The sequence below is a fragment of the Kryptolebias marmoratus genome, linkage group LG15 (assembly GCF_001649575.2).
Source record: "Kryptolebias marmoratus isolate JLee-2015 linkage group LG15, ASM164957v2, whole genome shotgun sequence".
Taxonomy (NCBI): Eukaryota; Metazoa; Chordata; class Actinopteri; order Cyprinodontiformes; family Rivulidae; genus Kryptolebias; species Kryptolebias marmoratus.
Window position 1 is genome coordinate 35030822 of NC_051444.1, and position 16260 is coordinate 35047081.

Here is a 16260-nt window from a genome sequence, read left to right on the forward strand (position 1 = left end):
CTTAGGTCACAGTGGTCAGCCTCAGTTTCCTCCAACAGTGAAACAAACTGTCTGTGATTCAGTGTCCTCGCTCTGATAAAGTTAACTGTTTTAGTTACAACATTAACAAAGTGATTCACTTTTAACACCGACTTACACAACCCTTCCTGATGTATAAAAAGTTCTGCTCAGGGTTCTTTTCTGTCACTTTGTCCTGGATTCTCTTTAATAGACCAACTTTTTGTCCTGTGAGATCTGGACACCCATCTGTTGTGACGCCCAGCAGTTTGTCCCGTTTCAGTCCCAAGCTTTCCAGACATGCATTTACCTCTGTTAGGAGATCACTCCCTGTTGCTGTCCCTTTCATTGACCGCATGTCTGCCAGCTCCTCCTGATCCCGAGCACGAAGATGAGCAGCTGGGCAGTGTCCCGAATGTCACAGCTCTCATCCAAAGCCAGGGAGAAGAACTCAAAGTCATTCACGCTGTCCTTCAGTTGGAGCACCAGGTTTTTCACGATGTCCTCAGTCTGTCTCGTTACGGTGAGGCAGGAGAGGGAGATGTGCTCTAAAGCGTCTTTTTTCTCGGGACATATTAGCGCAGACGAGTCCACCAAACACTCCTTAATAAGAAAAGGGTTTGCTCTTTCTAGCAATCTTGTGGAATTTGACAAAACTTGTCTTGAAGGCAGCACCTCTGGATGACAAGCGTTTTGTAAAAAGTGTTTGTTGAGTTTGCAACACAGACGACTCAGAGACTCCTCTGAAAAGTTCTTGTATTTCTCCTGGTGTTTGGTCACATAGTGATGATGGATATTATATTCCTTTAACACAGCCACCTGCGCACCACAAACTAAACACACGGCTTTACCTCTGACGTCTGTAAACTAATATTTCGCTGAAAACATGGCATTCAAAATCAGCTTTTCTTTTTTTACAATGAGATGACATTTTCGGGGGATTAGGGATTCGGCTGCTAGCATCACCTGTTACTGTGCGTTAGCATTTATGCGCGTACATTCATAAACACTGCGTCAAGCCCTTTCAAAATAAAAGACAGCCGTGTTGCATGTACACTAAAATACGTTTATATTATTGACAGGGGGCCGCGGATGCCTTAAAATGCCCAGGTCTGCTGTATGTAGACACACACAGTTACATCAAACAGGGCTGTCAGTGTGCAACAAATAGGAAATCAGCAGATCTGTTCATGTTTCTGTAACAATGACAAAACATTCAGACATCTGAATTATATCATTACTTTGACATTATCATGGTCCAGAGCCATTTGAGTCAGATTTGTATTGAGTTTTCTCCAAATAAGGTTAATTACCTAACAGACACAGTATAAGAGAAACAAAGCAGCAAAATGATCAGTGGCTTCACACAGCTTTGTGTCACAGCAAAGACTGACAATTTAAACTTGAATAAATCCTCTACAGCTGCACAGTGCACCGTTTTACAGCTTCACTGTGAGTGTAGTTACTGCAAGAGACATGAGGGGAAAAATATTATAAATAATTCTGTCATATATAATTATAATTAGAAAATGATAAATTATTTTTGCAAGTGTGAGCCTTTCTACCCTGTTCTGTGTTTCACCCCTGTGTGGCGCATGGCATGTTTTCCCAGCTGGCCTGTGTCTGCCAGGTCGTCAAAGAAAAGACCTGGCATCACATTTAGATGAAGGAGGAGAACAGCGAGCAGCAGCAATGCAGGTTCAAAACTCTCAGAGACTTTAAGCTTTTTCAGCTTCTGTCCAAAGACTATTTATCAGAGAATAAATAGAGAGCACTGTGACAGTTGGTGGCATTTTGGGGGAAAGTTGCAATAAGTGTAAAAATAAAAAAAACTAATTAAGCCTGAGGAGTGATCAACTCACTGTAAATAGTGATTCACTAAGATGCTCATAGAGCCTAAAAGTCCCCACAGACGATCCATTACCTGGCATGTCCCATGTGTGATGCATCATAAACTGTTGGCCCGCAGCAATACCACGTCACCTTATTGCCCTTCTGGGGAACAAATGGCTCCTGAAACATTAAGACAATTAAAGAATTTTAGTCAGACAAGTAAAAAGACCCGAGTCAATATGTGTATGTATACAATTATTTGTCATTTAGTTCAGATTACAACACAAGTATGATCCATTTTATGTTGGATTTGAAACATACTGTTCAAAATTAAGACTTAATTTGTAATAGATCTGCAACAGCATTATACATACTGTACTTCATTAAAATCCACAAAGTCACCATCCTGTAGACAAATTTCAGCAAAGAGCCTAAAATTCAGTCCCTGCCTAATAAAAAGTTTAGAGTGAAGGATTTCGTAGAAATGGACCAAGCATGAAGTAGCGCACTCCAAACACAGAAGTAGGTCACAGATCTTCCCATCTTTATGGAACTGCATGCCATCATACAAGCACACATGCTGTAAGCAGTTGTACAGCAGTGTGCCTTGAGCACTCCACCAGGTGGGCAATCAGCAGCTCCTATCTAAAGGCTATGGATGCAGAACAAACCACTTTTGACTGAACAGATGGCAGCTACAGGAACGGCACAAAGACTGCCAGGGAAAATGGGACTGTGATTTTTAAAGCTCACTGTTGATTTCTTAAAAGCACTGTGGAACTTCTGTTTGAGTGAAGAAAATGTATTTGTATTTTTCTATTGGGCAAATATTTGAAGTTTGAATGCAGTGTTCTTGGTAAAGGTTTAAATATATATCTGGCCTTTAAATAAATATTCAGTTGAGATAAAAATGCTTAATCAGTTGAGTTTTCACCTGGCTTGTATAAATTAAGTGGAAACCCAAGTGAATCTTTAAATGTTAGTTAAAATTACATTTAAATTGTATAAAAATAGATCAAATTTGGCAAAAATGTTTATGTAGGGAAAAAAAACCTTTACTTAAAGAATTAGATATATTTTTCTTATACCGTATATTTAATTTATATATTAAATATACAAATTAAATATACGGTACTTACTATAGAATTTAATATATTTTGCTCAGAAATGAAATGTATCCAGTTTTGGATTAAACATACTATTGTATTAACATGATCTTGTTGAAATATTTATCTTTATTGATTTAAATGAACTGTTTTCTATTTTGAAGGTTTTTCACCTGTTTTATTATTTCATCTGCACTGGTCAAATAAAGTTAAACTGAGTGGAATCTGAAGTCTGGTCCTTGTCCTTCAAGTGTGGCCACCTCAAATTCACTAAAACACTTGACACAGATCCTCACAGCTGGTTGATGCGTAGTGGATCAGAAACATCTGGAGCCTCATGTGAAAAGACCTGTGATTCGTCTATTCAAACATGGCATACACCTAAATTGCTGAAACGGTGTACACACACACAAAAAAACTGCACACATGAGCCACTTCCTTTGGCATGCCTCAATTTAAATGCACAAATAGATGCAAATATACTGTACACATGATTCTCCTCTCTGCATGATCAAAAATCATGTCTACACACAGGATAAAGAGGAACTTCATGAAATATGGGTTTTTATACACTGCTCAAAAAATAAAGGGAACACTCAAATAACACATCCTAGATCTGAATGAATGAAATTTTCTCATTGAATACTTTGTTCTGTACAATGTACAGAATGTGCTGACAACAAAATCATACAAAAATCATCAATGGAAATCAAATTTATTAACCAATGGAGACCTGGATTTGGAGTCACACACAAAATTAAAGTGGAAAAACACTACAGGCTGATCCAACTTTGTAATGTCCTTGAAACACGTCAAAATGAGGCTCAGTATTGTGTGTGGCCTCCATGTGCCTGTATGACCTCCCTACAACACCTGGGCATGCTCCTGATGAGGTGGAGGATGGTTTCCTGAGGGATCTCCTCCCAGACATGGACTAAAGCATCCACCAACTCCTGGACAGTCTGTGGTGCAACATGACGTTGGTGGATGGAGCGAGACATGATGTCCCAGATATGCTCAATCGGATTCAGGTCTGGGGAACGAGTGGGCCAGACCATAGCTTCAAAGCCTTCATCTTGCAGGAACTGCTGACACACTCCAGCCACATGAGGTCTAGCATTGTCCTGCATGAAGAGGAACCCAGGGCCAACCGCACCAGCATATGGTCTCACAAGGGGTCTGAGGATCTCATCTCGGTACCTAATGACAGTCATGCTACCTCTGGAGAGCACATGGAGGGCTGTGCAGACCTCCAAAGAAATGCCACCCCACACCATTACTGACTCACTGCCAAACCGGTCATGCTGAAGGATGTTGCAGGCAGCAGATTGCTCTCCACGGCATCTCTAGACTCTGTCACGTCTGTCAGATGTGCTCAGTGTGAACCTGCTTTCATCTGTGAAGAACACAGGGTGCCAGTGGCGAATTTGCCAATCCTGGTGTTCTCTGGCAAATGCCAAGCGTCCTGCACAGTATGGGGCTGAGAGCACAACCCTCATCTGTGGACGTCGGGCCCTCATACCATCCTCATGGAGTCTGCTTCTAACCGTTTGTGCAGACACATGCACATTTGTGGCCTGTTGGAGGTCATTATGCAGCGCTCTGGCTGCTCCTCCTGTTCTTCCTTGCACAAAGGTGGAGGTAGCGGTCCTGTTACTGGGTTGTTTCCCTCCTACGGCCTCCTCCACCTCTCCTGGTGTACTGACTTGTCTCCTGGTAGCGCCTCCAGCCTCTGGACACTACGCTGACAGACACAGCAAATGTTCTTGCCACAGCTCGCATTGATGTGCCATCCTGGATGAGCTGCACTACCTGAGCCACTTGTGTGGGTTGTAGAGTCCGTCTCATGCTACCATGAGTGTGAAAGCACCACCAACATTCAAAAGTGACCAAAACATCAGTCAGAAAGCATAGGTACTGAGAAGTGGTCCGTGGTCCCCACCTGCAGAACCACTCCTTTATTGAGTGTGTCTTGCTAATTGGCAATAATTTCTACCTGTTGTTCCATTTGGACAACAGCAGGTGAAACTGATTGCCAATCAGTGCTGCTTCCTAAGTGGACAGTTTGCTTTGACAGAAGTTTGATTTACTCAGAGTTATATTGTGTTGTGTTCCCTTTATTTTTTTGAGCAGTGTATATAGAAGCACATTAAAAACATTGTGTTTCACAAGCTGCCCTCTGGCATTAGTGCCGAGTGCAAGACAAGTGAGTGTGTGTGAGGTTGTCACTGCTGGCAGATGAAGCTGAGGCATTTCATAGTTTTCAAGTTTATTGATGTAACTACTGTAAAAACAGAGGAACTCAGGGGCTTGCAAGAACACTAAAACTGAAGTTAAACCTGCAAAAAACAAGAAGTCACTCACTTAAACCACCTGCCACTGATGAGGTCGGGACAAAAAAATCTTAATCTGAACTATACAATCAAGAGGTTTATGTAGTTCTGACTCTGCCCCATAATGTACAAATCCTTTTATTGACCAAATCAAATATGCTAATTATTCAATATTTTCTGATATACGGAGGTACTTACAAATTAAATCTAATACTAACTGTTCAATGGAAGTCTCAGCAAATCTAGCAAACTAAGACAAAAACAACCAATTTTTACATCATCAAGAAAGAAGCAAGAAACTTGATATATATGGTTCTGATGAAGTCATGTCGCACAATTTTTATTTTTTTTTAAATTACTTTGTCTAACTATTGCTTATTAGTGGTACACAGCAGAAATACGGCTTTGGTTCACAAGTGTATTCAAGTTTCCAAATCCATTTCTTAGCCGTTGTGCTGAGAATCATGTGTGTTAATAACAAAACAGATTCTGGTCAAACAGGATGATTAAAATCTGCAGTGCTAAACTGGGCAGAAGGCTTTGATTTATCATGATGGAGCAGTAGTTAGAGCTGTCGGCTTACAGCCAGAAGGCTGCAGGATTTCCTCCTGGCTTGGGGCCTTTCTGGGTGGAGTTTACATGTTCTCCCTGTCCATGCGTGGGTTTTCTCTGTGTACTCCAGTTTTCTTCCACAGACCAAAAACATGATCAAGAAGTTATCAAGCCTCAACATACTGTTTCAAACAAGTCTGCTTCAACAGAGAGAAACAGGCTTCAGAGCCTCAGAGGGAAACATCCCATCTCTAGGTTAACAGGTAACTAAAAGCCATAACTGTTGAGGTTTCGTGGAGGGATGAACCCAGGAATACAGGCTGACACAAGGAACTCGTGATAAACAAAAAATATTCATTTTAAAGGACAAAACCTACAAGCTGACGTGGCAGCATAAAGTCAAGACACAAGGAGATTGGGTAACTCAGACAGAGCAGTAGGAGCTACAATGAACTAGTGGAGGTGAGAAGCAAAAAGGAACAGTATATATGTGCTGGGGCTGAGGAGGAAGTTGGACACAGGTGACTGATTACCAGGAACAGGTGTAGGTGTAGGTGGCAGGCTGGCATGGAAAAATACTGACTGAGGAAGAAGATGACAGAAAACACATGGAGCAAAACCTCACATTCACAATAAATCTTATCGTCACTAAATGATTGGGGATTTGTAATTCTAAATAATTACATTAGAAAACTGCAAATATTCCTGGTCTTTGTTGAGAACTAAATTTGGTGATCAGTTATGATCATCACAGCTGATCTCAGCACCAACATTTGCTTTAACCTTCTCCCCTGTTCGATTTCTTCCCCAAAAAATAACTTCTGTTGATTCTCGTCCTCACAGCTTTTAGTCGCTGTTTCTTTTGGAAAGAAGAGAGAACTCAGCATCTCTGATTTATTGTTCTCTCTCTGACTCTGTTACATATAGGGATTATTTTACAGATTCATTGCGATCCGAGACTGTCGGAAGTGTACTCATCAATGTTTAAATGCAAACAAACGATTCATAATTTTTGGCAACAAAACATGATTTTGCTTATTTTTTTTACAATTTATGTTGTAGACTTTTGGTAGTGGATGATGTGTATTTAGTGGTTATTTTTATCCTAGATTAGATACATATACGTAAAAAATAAAATCAAAAACACTGGAAAATTGTTTTCTATTTTGACAGCTACCATGGCTTTAATGTAAAGCTGCTTGTTAACATGACTGTCCGTCAGTGTTTACAGATCAGAACTGATCATTTCACTTCACATCAAATGAAGCTGATGAAGCTGGTCAAGCTGCTCCACAGAGCAGACAAACATATGAAGTTTCACCAGCCAAACAGGAAAGTGTCTGAGTTCTGTGCAACACCTCACACTGTCTCCTTATGACACAAAGGAAAGAACAGCCAGACAGCGAGTGACAAACTGTTCCTGCAGTCCAACATACCTTTGCTCTGGTAAGGCTGTTGTAGAGTCTCAGCTGTGGAACTTCTGTTCCTGCTGGTGGAGACCACAGAGGCTGAACTCGCTTCCCTTTAACTGGAAAAAAAAGAAAATTCACACAATAAATTGTTTCACACTTTCTACAACCTTCAATCGTCTCCTTTACTTCTTTAGAAAACAGATATGAGACGTCTCCAATCATGTATACACGGATTTTTAAGATTTAAACTGGAACTACCATAATTAATTAAAAATAAGAATTTTTTGAAATATATTTTTATGTTATTTTTCCTACATTGATTTAAGAGAAGGTTAAGTTTTTTGTTGTTTTTTTAAAACACCTTGTTGGAGCTAACATCCTATTTTCTGTCAAGCTGTGTATTTTTCATCAATTCAACTACAAGAATGGGAACAAATTCTGTCACTGTGACAGGCTGCTGGGAGCAAAGAGCCTGAACATCTAATTTAAACTTTATTAGGTTGTATGTTATGTTTCAACACAGCTCTGGCTCTTCCTCAGAGATTGGGAATCTTTTTATGTCTGAGTGAGGTCAGAGGTCAGAGTTAAAAACATTCCTTGTAACAGTCAGGTACAGGGACTGAAACTGAGAGAAAAAGCAGCCAAAGTCCAAAGACAAACTCTGAAACATCCACAGAAAGTCTGGAAAACTGAGGCCTTGTGTACATCCTTTACATCCTTTTCCATGAAAAACAAAATGTTTGTGGACCCCAACCCTAACTTCATGGCTACAGTTATTTGTACATTTGCAACACTTAAAGGGTATGCTAGGAAACCACTGATGATGTGAAAACAATTATTGGACACATCAGACACATGATGAACAACTAATACATCCATTTGTCTGCAATTACATGACTGGATACGAAAGCACGTGCAAAGTGGTGCAGAAAATACCTTGAATACCAATAACTTTAGCCTTATTAGAGACTTATTGTTTCAAATGGAGCATGCATTTAAAAGGCAGAAAGGATTTTTTAGCCCAAGATGATGACTGCTTATCAGCCACTTAAGGTTTCCGAAGATAATCATGTAGGAACTGTGCCGGTCTAAGCTCACATGTCCTCACCGTGTGCTGCTCATACCTATCCAGCTGCTGACAGAGGGACTTGTAGTTGATGCTGAGCCGAGCTACCAGCTGTGTGGGATGGAATTCTCCGTATGTCAGCCAGGTAGGATCCACAAACACAACTAACCAACATTACAGCCAGTTGGCCTGGTTCCACACATAATTCATTAACTCTAAAAAACAGTTGGTTGGGAACAGACTACAAGCTGACATGGAGTGGGATGGGGCTTCTTGATGAATACATTTATTTAATTGTCTCTGATGTGCATGCACCCCCAAACATTACCCTGTCTGCAGAGTATCATTACTAGTCACTGGTTTAAGTGAGCGACTTCCTGTTTTTTTTTTCTGGATAAACTACAGTTTCAGAGAGTTGATCAAGCCCCTGAGTGTCTGTGTGCAGGGCCATAGGCAGACTGAGGTCAACCACTCATTCACCCCCTGCACATCAGTTACAATGAAGACCAAAACTTAATTAAAATAGAAGCATTTATTTAAAACAAGTGACTTGAATGTGTATATGACATGTATTTGTGTGTGTTTGTAAATCCATGGGGATCAGCCTCATCTGAAGCAACAGAGGACTCAAGGCACAACTATGATGACTCATTGAAATGATATGAATTAGTTTATATGAATGTTGATTCAGAACACAAGATTTTAGCAGAGATTTCACCTTTTTATCAAATACCAATGAGGTGTTGTAGTTTTGGAGCTGGACCAGTTCTAGTGTGGTCCGGATGTAAAAAAAGTGCTGAAGTCGCCCTTTATTGAGGTTTCAGAAATCAGATGAAGGTTTCACAGATCACCACGCCGTTCAAAAGTGTTGGTTTGATTAATGTTTTTATAATATACACAGCAGAGAAACACTGAGGTCCAGACCTCGGTGTCATCAATGGTAGCTACGGCCCTGTATGTGTTTACAGTAATTATGTCAATATACACATGAGTAAAGTTTGAAATACCTCAGCTTTATATTCCATCAGCACACTTGACAGCTGCACATGCACTGTCTCTTCTCTTGTACTCAGTGCAAATGCCAGAAGACAAACAATGTTTTACACACCTCTATCTCAGGAGTGTCTACAACTCCCATTCCATAAATGTTTTCTTCAACCCATGTGTAGACATGATTTTTGATCGAGCAGAGAGGAGAATCACCACGCACTGCATATTTCTATCTATTTGCATTTTTAAATAGAGGTGTGTGAAGTGAGGTGTCTCATGTGCACTCAATTCCATACTGATTGGGATACACAAAGGAAATGTACTTGGATTCATGCGTACCATTAGCTTAATACTTATGGATGCTTTGGTACATTAGTTGTTGTTTTTTCTGAGTTAAGAATATGTCATGTTAAAGCAGAAGAGCAACATAAGTCTTTGTTCGTGAGGCCCTTTTTTGATTAAGACCACATTCATAAATTACAGGAATGTCTGGATCACTGGAAGGAATACAGAAAAAGATGAAGACTGGGGCAAGACTTTTGCACAGATCTGTGCTGTTAAACTTTATATCCTGTAAAATGGCTCCAGAATCTAATATCTGCAAGTACAGAAAACTCAGCTACACTCATTCAGTTAAAGGATTAAAAAACAAACCATTAAACCAAGCTTTAACAGAACACACAATGCACAAACACACATCTTTCAAATGCAACGCCGCACATTTGTGATGTTTTTGAAATGGCAAAGTTTCTTTAGTTAAAGCAACATGACTGCAGCCCAAACTAATACTGGAGAGCAATCTGTTCCAGCTGCTATCATTTTGTTTAAAAACTGATAACCTGATGCAGCTACAGACTGCTGCAGAGACTAACACAGCAACAGTTGAACTAAAATGATCCAGAAGCCTGCAGACAAGCGTCATGTCTGTTTGGATCTGCACAGAAGTTCGTTACAGCTGCTGTTAAAGACACATCAGGACCTCAGACAGGCCTCCACAATCAGGCTACTCACTGCTGCTCTCTGTGCTCAGGTCCTGCTGAAGGGTGGCTATGTGTCTGTACCAGCGCAGAGCGTGGACGTGTTGTGGATCAGGGGGCCGGGGGAGGAGCCTAAAGGCTGTCAGGTCAGCCTGAGAGGGGCTGAACCCTGCCAGGTAGCTGCGTGAGGTGAGGTAGTCATTCAGGGCCGCTGTCAGCACAGCCTCCTCATTTATCTGAAGCAAGAAGCCAAACTCAAACGCTGCAGAAACAAGAGGGCAAACGTTCACAAACAGTTACCATCCGACCAGCAACAGCCAGTGGACAAAAGGTAAGATCCCAGCAACTCCTATTATTTCACAAAAAGGATCTGAAAATCTTCAAAGGTACTGGTCCACAGACAACATTTCTGATCCAGCCTTCAGTTCTTTATATTTTGATCCCAAGGAACCAGATTTTCTTGTAATTCTTTCATAAAATTTCCAGGTTTTCTGAAGATCTTTGGACTTTAGCTTCTTTTTCATTCGAAGTTTGTCCCCTTTGAGGTAACACGTGGACTGAATCTGCAGGATCTTATAGATTTCACAGGGTATTAAAAGCAGCAAATCCAACCATGAAAAGTGTCTTTTTATTTTTCCCCACTGACAGCAACAACAGGAAGAATCCTGCCAGTGTAACATGCATTAACACTGGCTGTGCAGTTGGATTTAACTCATTCAGCATCTGACTTCATATGAACAGAGAAACTAATTAATATGTAAACAAGTAAGAAGATTAGATCCAAAATGTTCAGTAGTTTACATAAATACACAGAGACTTGCTTCCACCCAAATATTGATTTAGTAGCCAGACACAGAGAGAACGATGTAAACATCCAGACTATCAGAACAGCTGAAACAAGTTTCAGCAACACGACATGGGTCACACAGAAACAAACAAAACCACATATGGAGATAAAACATTCTAAAGACAAAAAACGTTTTGGCATGATACAATAACGATGTACCTTACATGAGCTGTTATTTTATATTTCGATAGAATGAAAAATTATTTCAGTGTAGTAAACGATTTGGTTTAATGCCATGTGAGCAACAACAGATATATCATGGCAAAAAAGTGCAACAAAAAACTTGGCTTATTTAAAAAAAAAACTAGAATAAGAAGATAAAAATGTACAAACTAGTTAAAGACATTTTTAAATCAATATTTGGAAAAAAAATCCTTCAGTCCTGACATAACAGTGGTTCTTCATCTTTTAATAAAAACGTGTTATTACAACGAAACAAATGTCTTCTACGAGCCCAAATTTAAATACACCAAGTTCATTTCGTCTCTCATTCCGACTGTTTTACCTTTAGCTGTAGTTGATATTTGTGCAGCTAAGTCAGGCTGAAACTTACTGTGTTTTTAACAAATCATTTATTACAAAGAACAAAAAGGTCCTATGTATTTACATAAATCAGACATCATCAAATTATTCATCAGACGGTTACTAAATAACAAAAGGATGAAATAATGACGCAAAACTGAAATTAAATAGTGATCCTACATAGTTATTTTACTTAAATACAATCATAAAAATAACTACATTTTTATGCCAGCAGGTAATAGGTGCAGTTTAAAGCCATCGACATATATTATATGATTTATTCATGTCGATGTTTTAAACCTAACATCTGGACAGATGTGAACAGGACGGCCTTAAATGAGCTTAGGAAGAGTCAGCTATACAAAAAATAAATAAAATGTCTACACTACTTTATTATTATCAGTTTGATTAGGTTATTCTCACGGTAAGGCACAAATGAGATTAGCATTAACGTAATCTTAAATTAATTTGTTTAACAAACACCCTTCTGGTATGTGTGCCGAGGTAAAAACGGTTATTTCCGGTTTGAAGATTTCTTATATTTTGCTCTCTGTATTTTAAACAGGTAACACATTGTGGTCTACAACCTTACATCTGCAGATTTTTAAAGGGAGATTGGTTCTTCATCCAGACCTGCCTTATCTGAGCTGCTCGCTAACATACCTAGCTGAAGCTAATGTTTGTAAAAAACATTTAACCGAGCTGTCATTGCTAAGTGGGCTTATAACTAGGTCTTAGAAGAAAATTAAAAACACATAATAAACGACAAATGTTTACCTGTCTCTCCTGAGCTCGACATTGCCACAGTGCTTAATGAGTGGATGCTGATGCAACAATAATGTGCCCGTCCCGGAAGTAGAAAACTGTGCTTTAAGCTAGCGATAGGACCGGAACTAATATGCACGGATCAAAGTACAAGGGGACACTAAAGACTGTCGGATCATCTGAGTGGAGCTTTGAAGTATCCGTAAAACATGAAATAAATCAATCAAAATATAGTTAATAAATAAATACACAGCTAATCCGAGATAGTCATAGTTAACAAAAGGAAATGTTAAAGAAGCTGTAAGCTTTTTTTTATTCCAGTTACTCATACCACTTCATCTAAGCAGCATAACATTAAATAAAACTAAAGTATTACAAATGGCAAAACATAAAAATAAAACTGTAAAATAATGACATAATGACTGTAAAATTAAACCACTAAATGGAAATATATAATAAGTCCATTTATTATCCAGCTGCTTGTAGAACCTCCTTCAACAGCAGTAAATCTTAGCAGTGGTTTTCTGTAGAACTTTATCAGTCCCTCCCATGGTTGCGAAGGAATTTTGGCCCACTCTTCTTTCCACTGTTGCTTCAGTTCCCCCCACAGTATTTCAATCAGGTTGAGATTCTGGACTTTAACTGGACCACTGTAGCATCTTGATCCTTTTCTTCTTCAGCCGTTCTGTTGTAGATTAGCTGCTGTGTTTGAGATCATTGTTCTGTTGCATCATGACTCAGTTTGGTCCGAGCTTCAGCTGTCAGACAGATGGTCTCACATCTGAGAGGAGTTCATGATCGACTCAATGACTGCAAGGAGCCCAAACCATCAGCCCTCCACCACCCAAAGATCCCTCTCAGGTCTTCCTAGGAGATCCCAAAGTATTCCCAGGTCAGAAAAGATACATAATTCTTTGGAGTCTCCTTTTCCCAATGGGACAAGCCCAGGAATCCCCCAAAGGACTCAGGAGGCATCCTAATTTCATGTATTGGATTCATTATTTGTTCATATAGTTACAAGTGTTACGTTTTAAAAAATATTGTACACTATAACGCATTCATTGATATGCATTGATTATGACTGTCTAATAATTATGGGAGACTTTAACATCCATGTTAACAACACAATAAACAGGGAGGCAAAAAAGCTGAATGATGTACTTCCAAACTTTGAAAGTACAATCTATGTTGACTCGCTTAGAAAAACAGATGTTATCACAAAACGCCTGTTCACAGACAGCACAGCTGAAACTTTAAATCAGATCTACTCCTGCACCTCACTTCCAGGCTGTAAACCCGTAGATGAACTGGTTTATAACTTATTCTCTAAAATCTCAGATATAACAGATTCTGTTGCCCCTGTTAAAGTGAAAATTATATCTGGCAGAAAGAAATCACCTTGTAAGAAATGAGAAAACCCTTGGTCGAAGGGCTGAACGTAAATGGCGTAAAACTCGGCTTCATGTTTTTTATGAAATCTACAAAGAAAGGTTGCAAAGTTTTCACTCTTCACTAAAACATGCAAGGGAGACATTTTTTTCGGAAATCATAAACAAAAACATCAACAACGCTTGTGCTCTGTTTGCCACAGTTGACAGGTTGACAAACCCTTCTGTGATTTGACCACCTGAACTCCACTCCACCAGGGCCTGCAATGAGTTTACCAACTTCTTCACAGAGAAAATTACAAAAACTAGAAGGTTAATCTGCTCATCCACACCAAACCCAATCCTGATGCCAAACATATCAAATGCAGAGAAAATGGCTGTATTTCACCAACTTAGAAGAAATCACAAACCAATTAAGCTCCTCCTCCTGCTGTCTTGATATCCTTCCTACAACCTTCTTGAAGAAAGTTCTTCCTGTCATTGCATCTGACTTGATTCAAATAGTAAACTCATCTCTCTCATCAGGCTCTAAAAACAGCAGTTATCAAACCTCTGTTAAAAAAGAACAATCTGGATAAATCACTGCAGAATTACAGGCTAATCTCCAACCTTCCATTCATCAACAAAATTAATGAAAAAGCTGTATTTCAACAGTTCAATAGCTTCTTAACAACGACCAACTGCTTTGACATCTTTCAGTCTGGTTTCCGTGCTCACCACAGCACTGAGACTGCCCTCGTCAAAGTGTTCAATGACATCCACATAAATACAGCCTGTGGAAGAACCACAGTGCTGGTTCTACTGGACCTCAGCGCAGCATTTGACACTGTTGACCATAATATATTATTAAAGCGACTGGAGAGCTGGGTCGGACTCTCAGACACAGCACTCAGCTGCTTCAAATCCTACCTAAACAACAGGAACTTTTTTGTATCAATAGGCAACTTCTCTTCAGAGCAGACAGAAGTCACATGTGGAGTACCCCAAGGTTCAATCATGGGACCCCTTCTATTTAATATCTACATGCTCCCACTAGCCCAGATTAGAACAAGTAATAACATTAGTTACCATAACTATGCAGATGATACACAGCTCTATATTACGATGTCACCAGGTGACTGAACCCATCCAAGCACTGAACAGATGCTTAGAACAAATCAATGTGTGGATGTGCCACAACTTTCTCCAACTGAACTGAAACAAGACTGAAATTATTATCTTTGGACCTAAAGAGGAGCGATCAAGAGTCAGCGCACAGCTTCAGGTATTACAGCTAAAAACTAGTGATCAGGCCTGAAACCTGGGTGTAGTAATGGACTCAGACCTGAACCTTAAGGGACATAAAAACTGTTACAGTCTGCTTTCTACCACCTGAAGAACATCTCCAGAATTAAAGGACTAATGTCACAACAAGACCTAGAGAAAATTATGCAGGCGTTCATCTTTAGTCGTCTCGATTACTGCAACAGTTTCTTCACAGGTCTGCCAAAAAACTCAATCAGACAGCTGCAGCAGCTGCTCGTGTTCTCACTAAGACCAGAAAAATAGAGCACATCACCCCGGTTTTAAAGTCCCTACACTGGCTCCCTGTAGCTCAGAGAATAAACTTTAAAATACTTCTGTTAGTTTATAAATCACTGAACAGTCTAACATTAAAGACTTATTATCGTGGTATCAACCCTCCAGAACACTCAGGTCTTCTGGTTCTGGTCTACTTTGTATCCCCAGAACCAGAACCAAACATGGAGAAGCAGCTTTCAGTTTCTATGCACCATCAATCTGGAACAAACTGCAAAACAGCCGAAACAGTAAATTCCTTTAAATCGAGGCTGAAAACTCACCTGTTTAGAGCTGCCTTTGATTAGTAGTCCGCAAACAAATTCAGGAGAAAAGCTGCTCTGAACAAAATATCTTATTACATATTGACCATCTCCTTATGATTATCAGGTGTATCTGCTCGATGATTTTAATGATTTTTTTATTATGATTGTAATGATGTTTTTGATTATTGTAATAATTCTACTGATGTTTTTATGATGTAAAGCACTTTGAATGCCTTGCTGCTGAAATGTGCTATACAAATAAACTTTTACTTACTTACTTACTATACAACATTTATACCCTAAGCTAATTTGCCATGCACGTCCCCAGATTGGCCTTTAGCAACCTAAAAAAATAAAAACAGTTTAAAATACATTTTTAAAAGGATAAAACATTACACTTATTCAGACAATGCATTAAACAAGATTAAAACAAGTCAAAACAACAGTAAAACAACAGAGAGTCATCAGAACGGGCCGAACACGTCCCCACAAAGACAGAAGGGAAGGAAAAGGAACAGAAGCACATCAAAAAAAGCTCTCCAAACATGTGGGTATCCCAATTGGGCTTTTGTCAAGTCAGCTAGGAAATCCACTAAACACACCAGGGAACAGAACCAGGAGAAGAACAGAAGAAAGAACATTGTCATTC

The 16260-nt window shown here is 39.5% G+C and overlaps 1 protein-coding gene across 4 annotated transcripts in view; it reads right to left on the minus strand.

Annotated features, from left to right (window-relative positions):
• cars1 (cysteinyl-tRNA synthetase 1) overlaps nucleotides 1–12516 on the minus strand; it is a 30448-nt gene extending 17932 nt beyond the window's left edge. For 2 of the 4 annotated variants that reach the window (XM_017440656.3, XM_037979949.1), the window contains exons 1-4: nucleotides 12413–12516; nucleotides 10301–10528; nucleotides 7258–7349; nucleotides 1922–2010 (exon numbers count right to left, since the gene is read on the minus strand). In XM_017440656.3, coding sequence (XP_017296145.1) covers nucleotides 1922–2010; nucleotides 7258–7349; nucleotides 10301–10528; nucleotides 12413–12434 — 431 coding nt within the window. In that variant the 5' untranslated portion in view covers nucleotides 12435–12516. The remainder of the gene's footprint in view (nucleotides 1–1921; nucleotides 2011–7257; nucleotides 7350–10300; nucleotides 10529–12412) is intronic. The other 2 variants (XM_017440657.3, XM_037979950.1) reach the window with 1 other exon arrangement.
• Between the last annotated feature and the right edge of the window lie 3744 nt (nucleotides 12517–16260).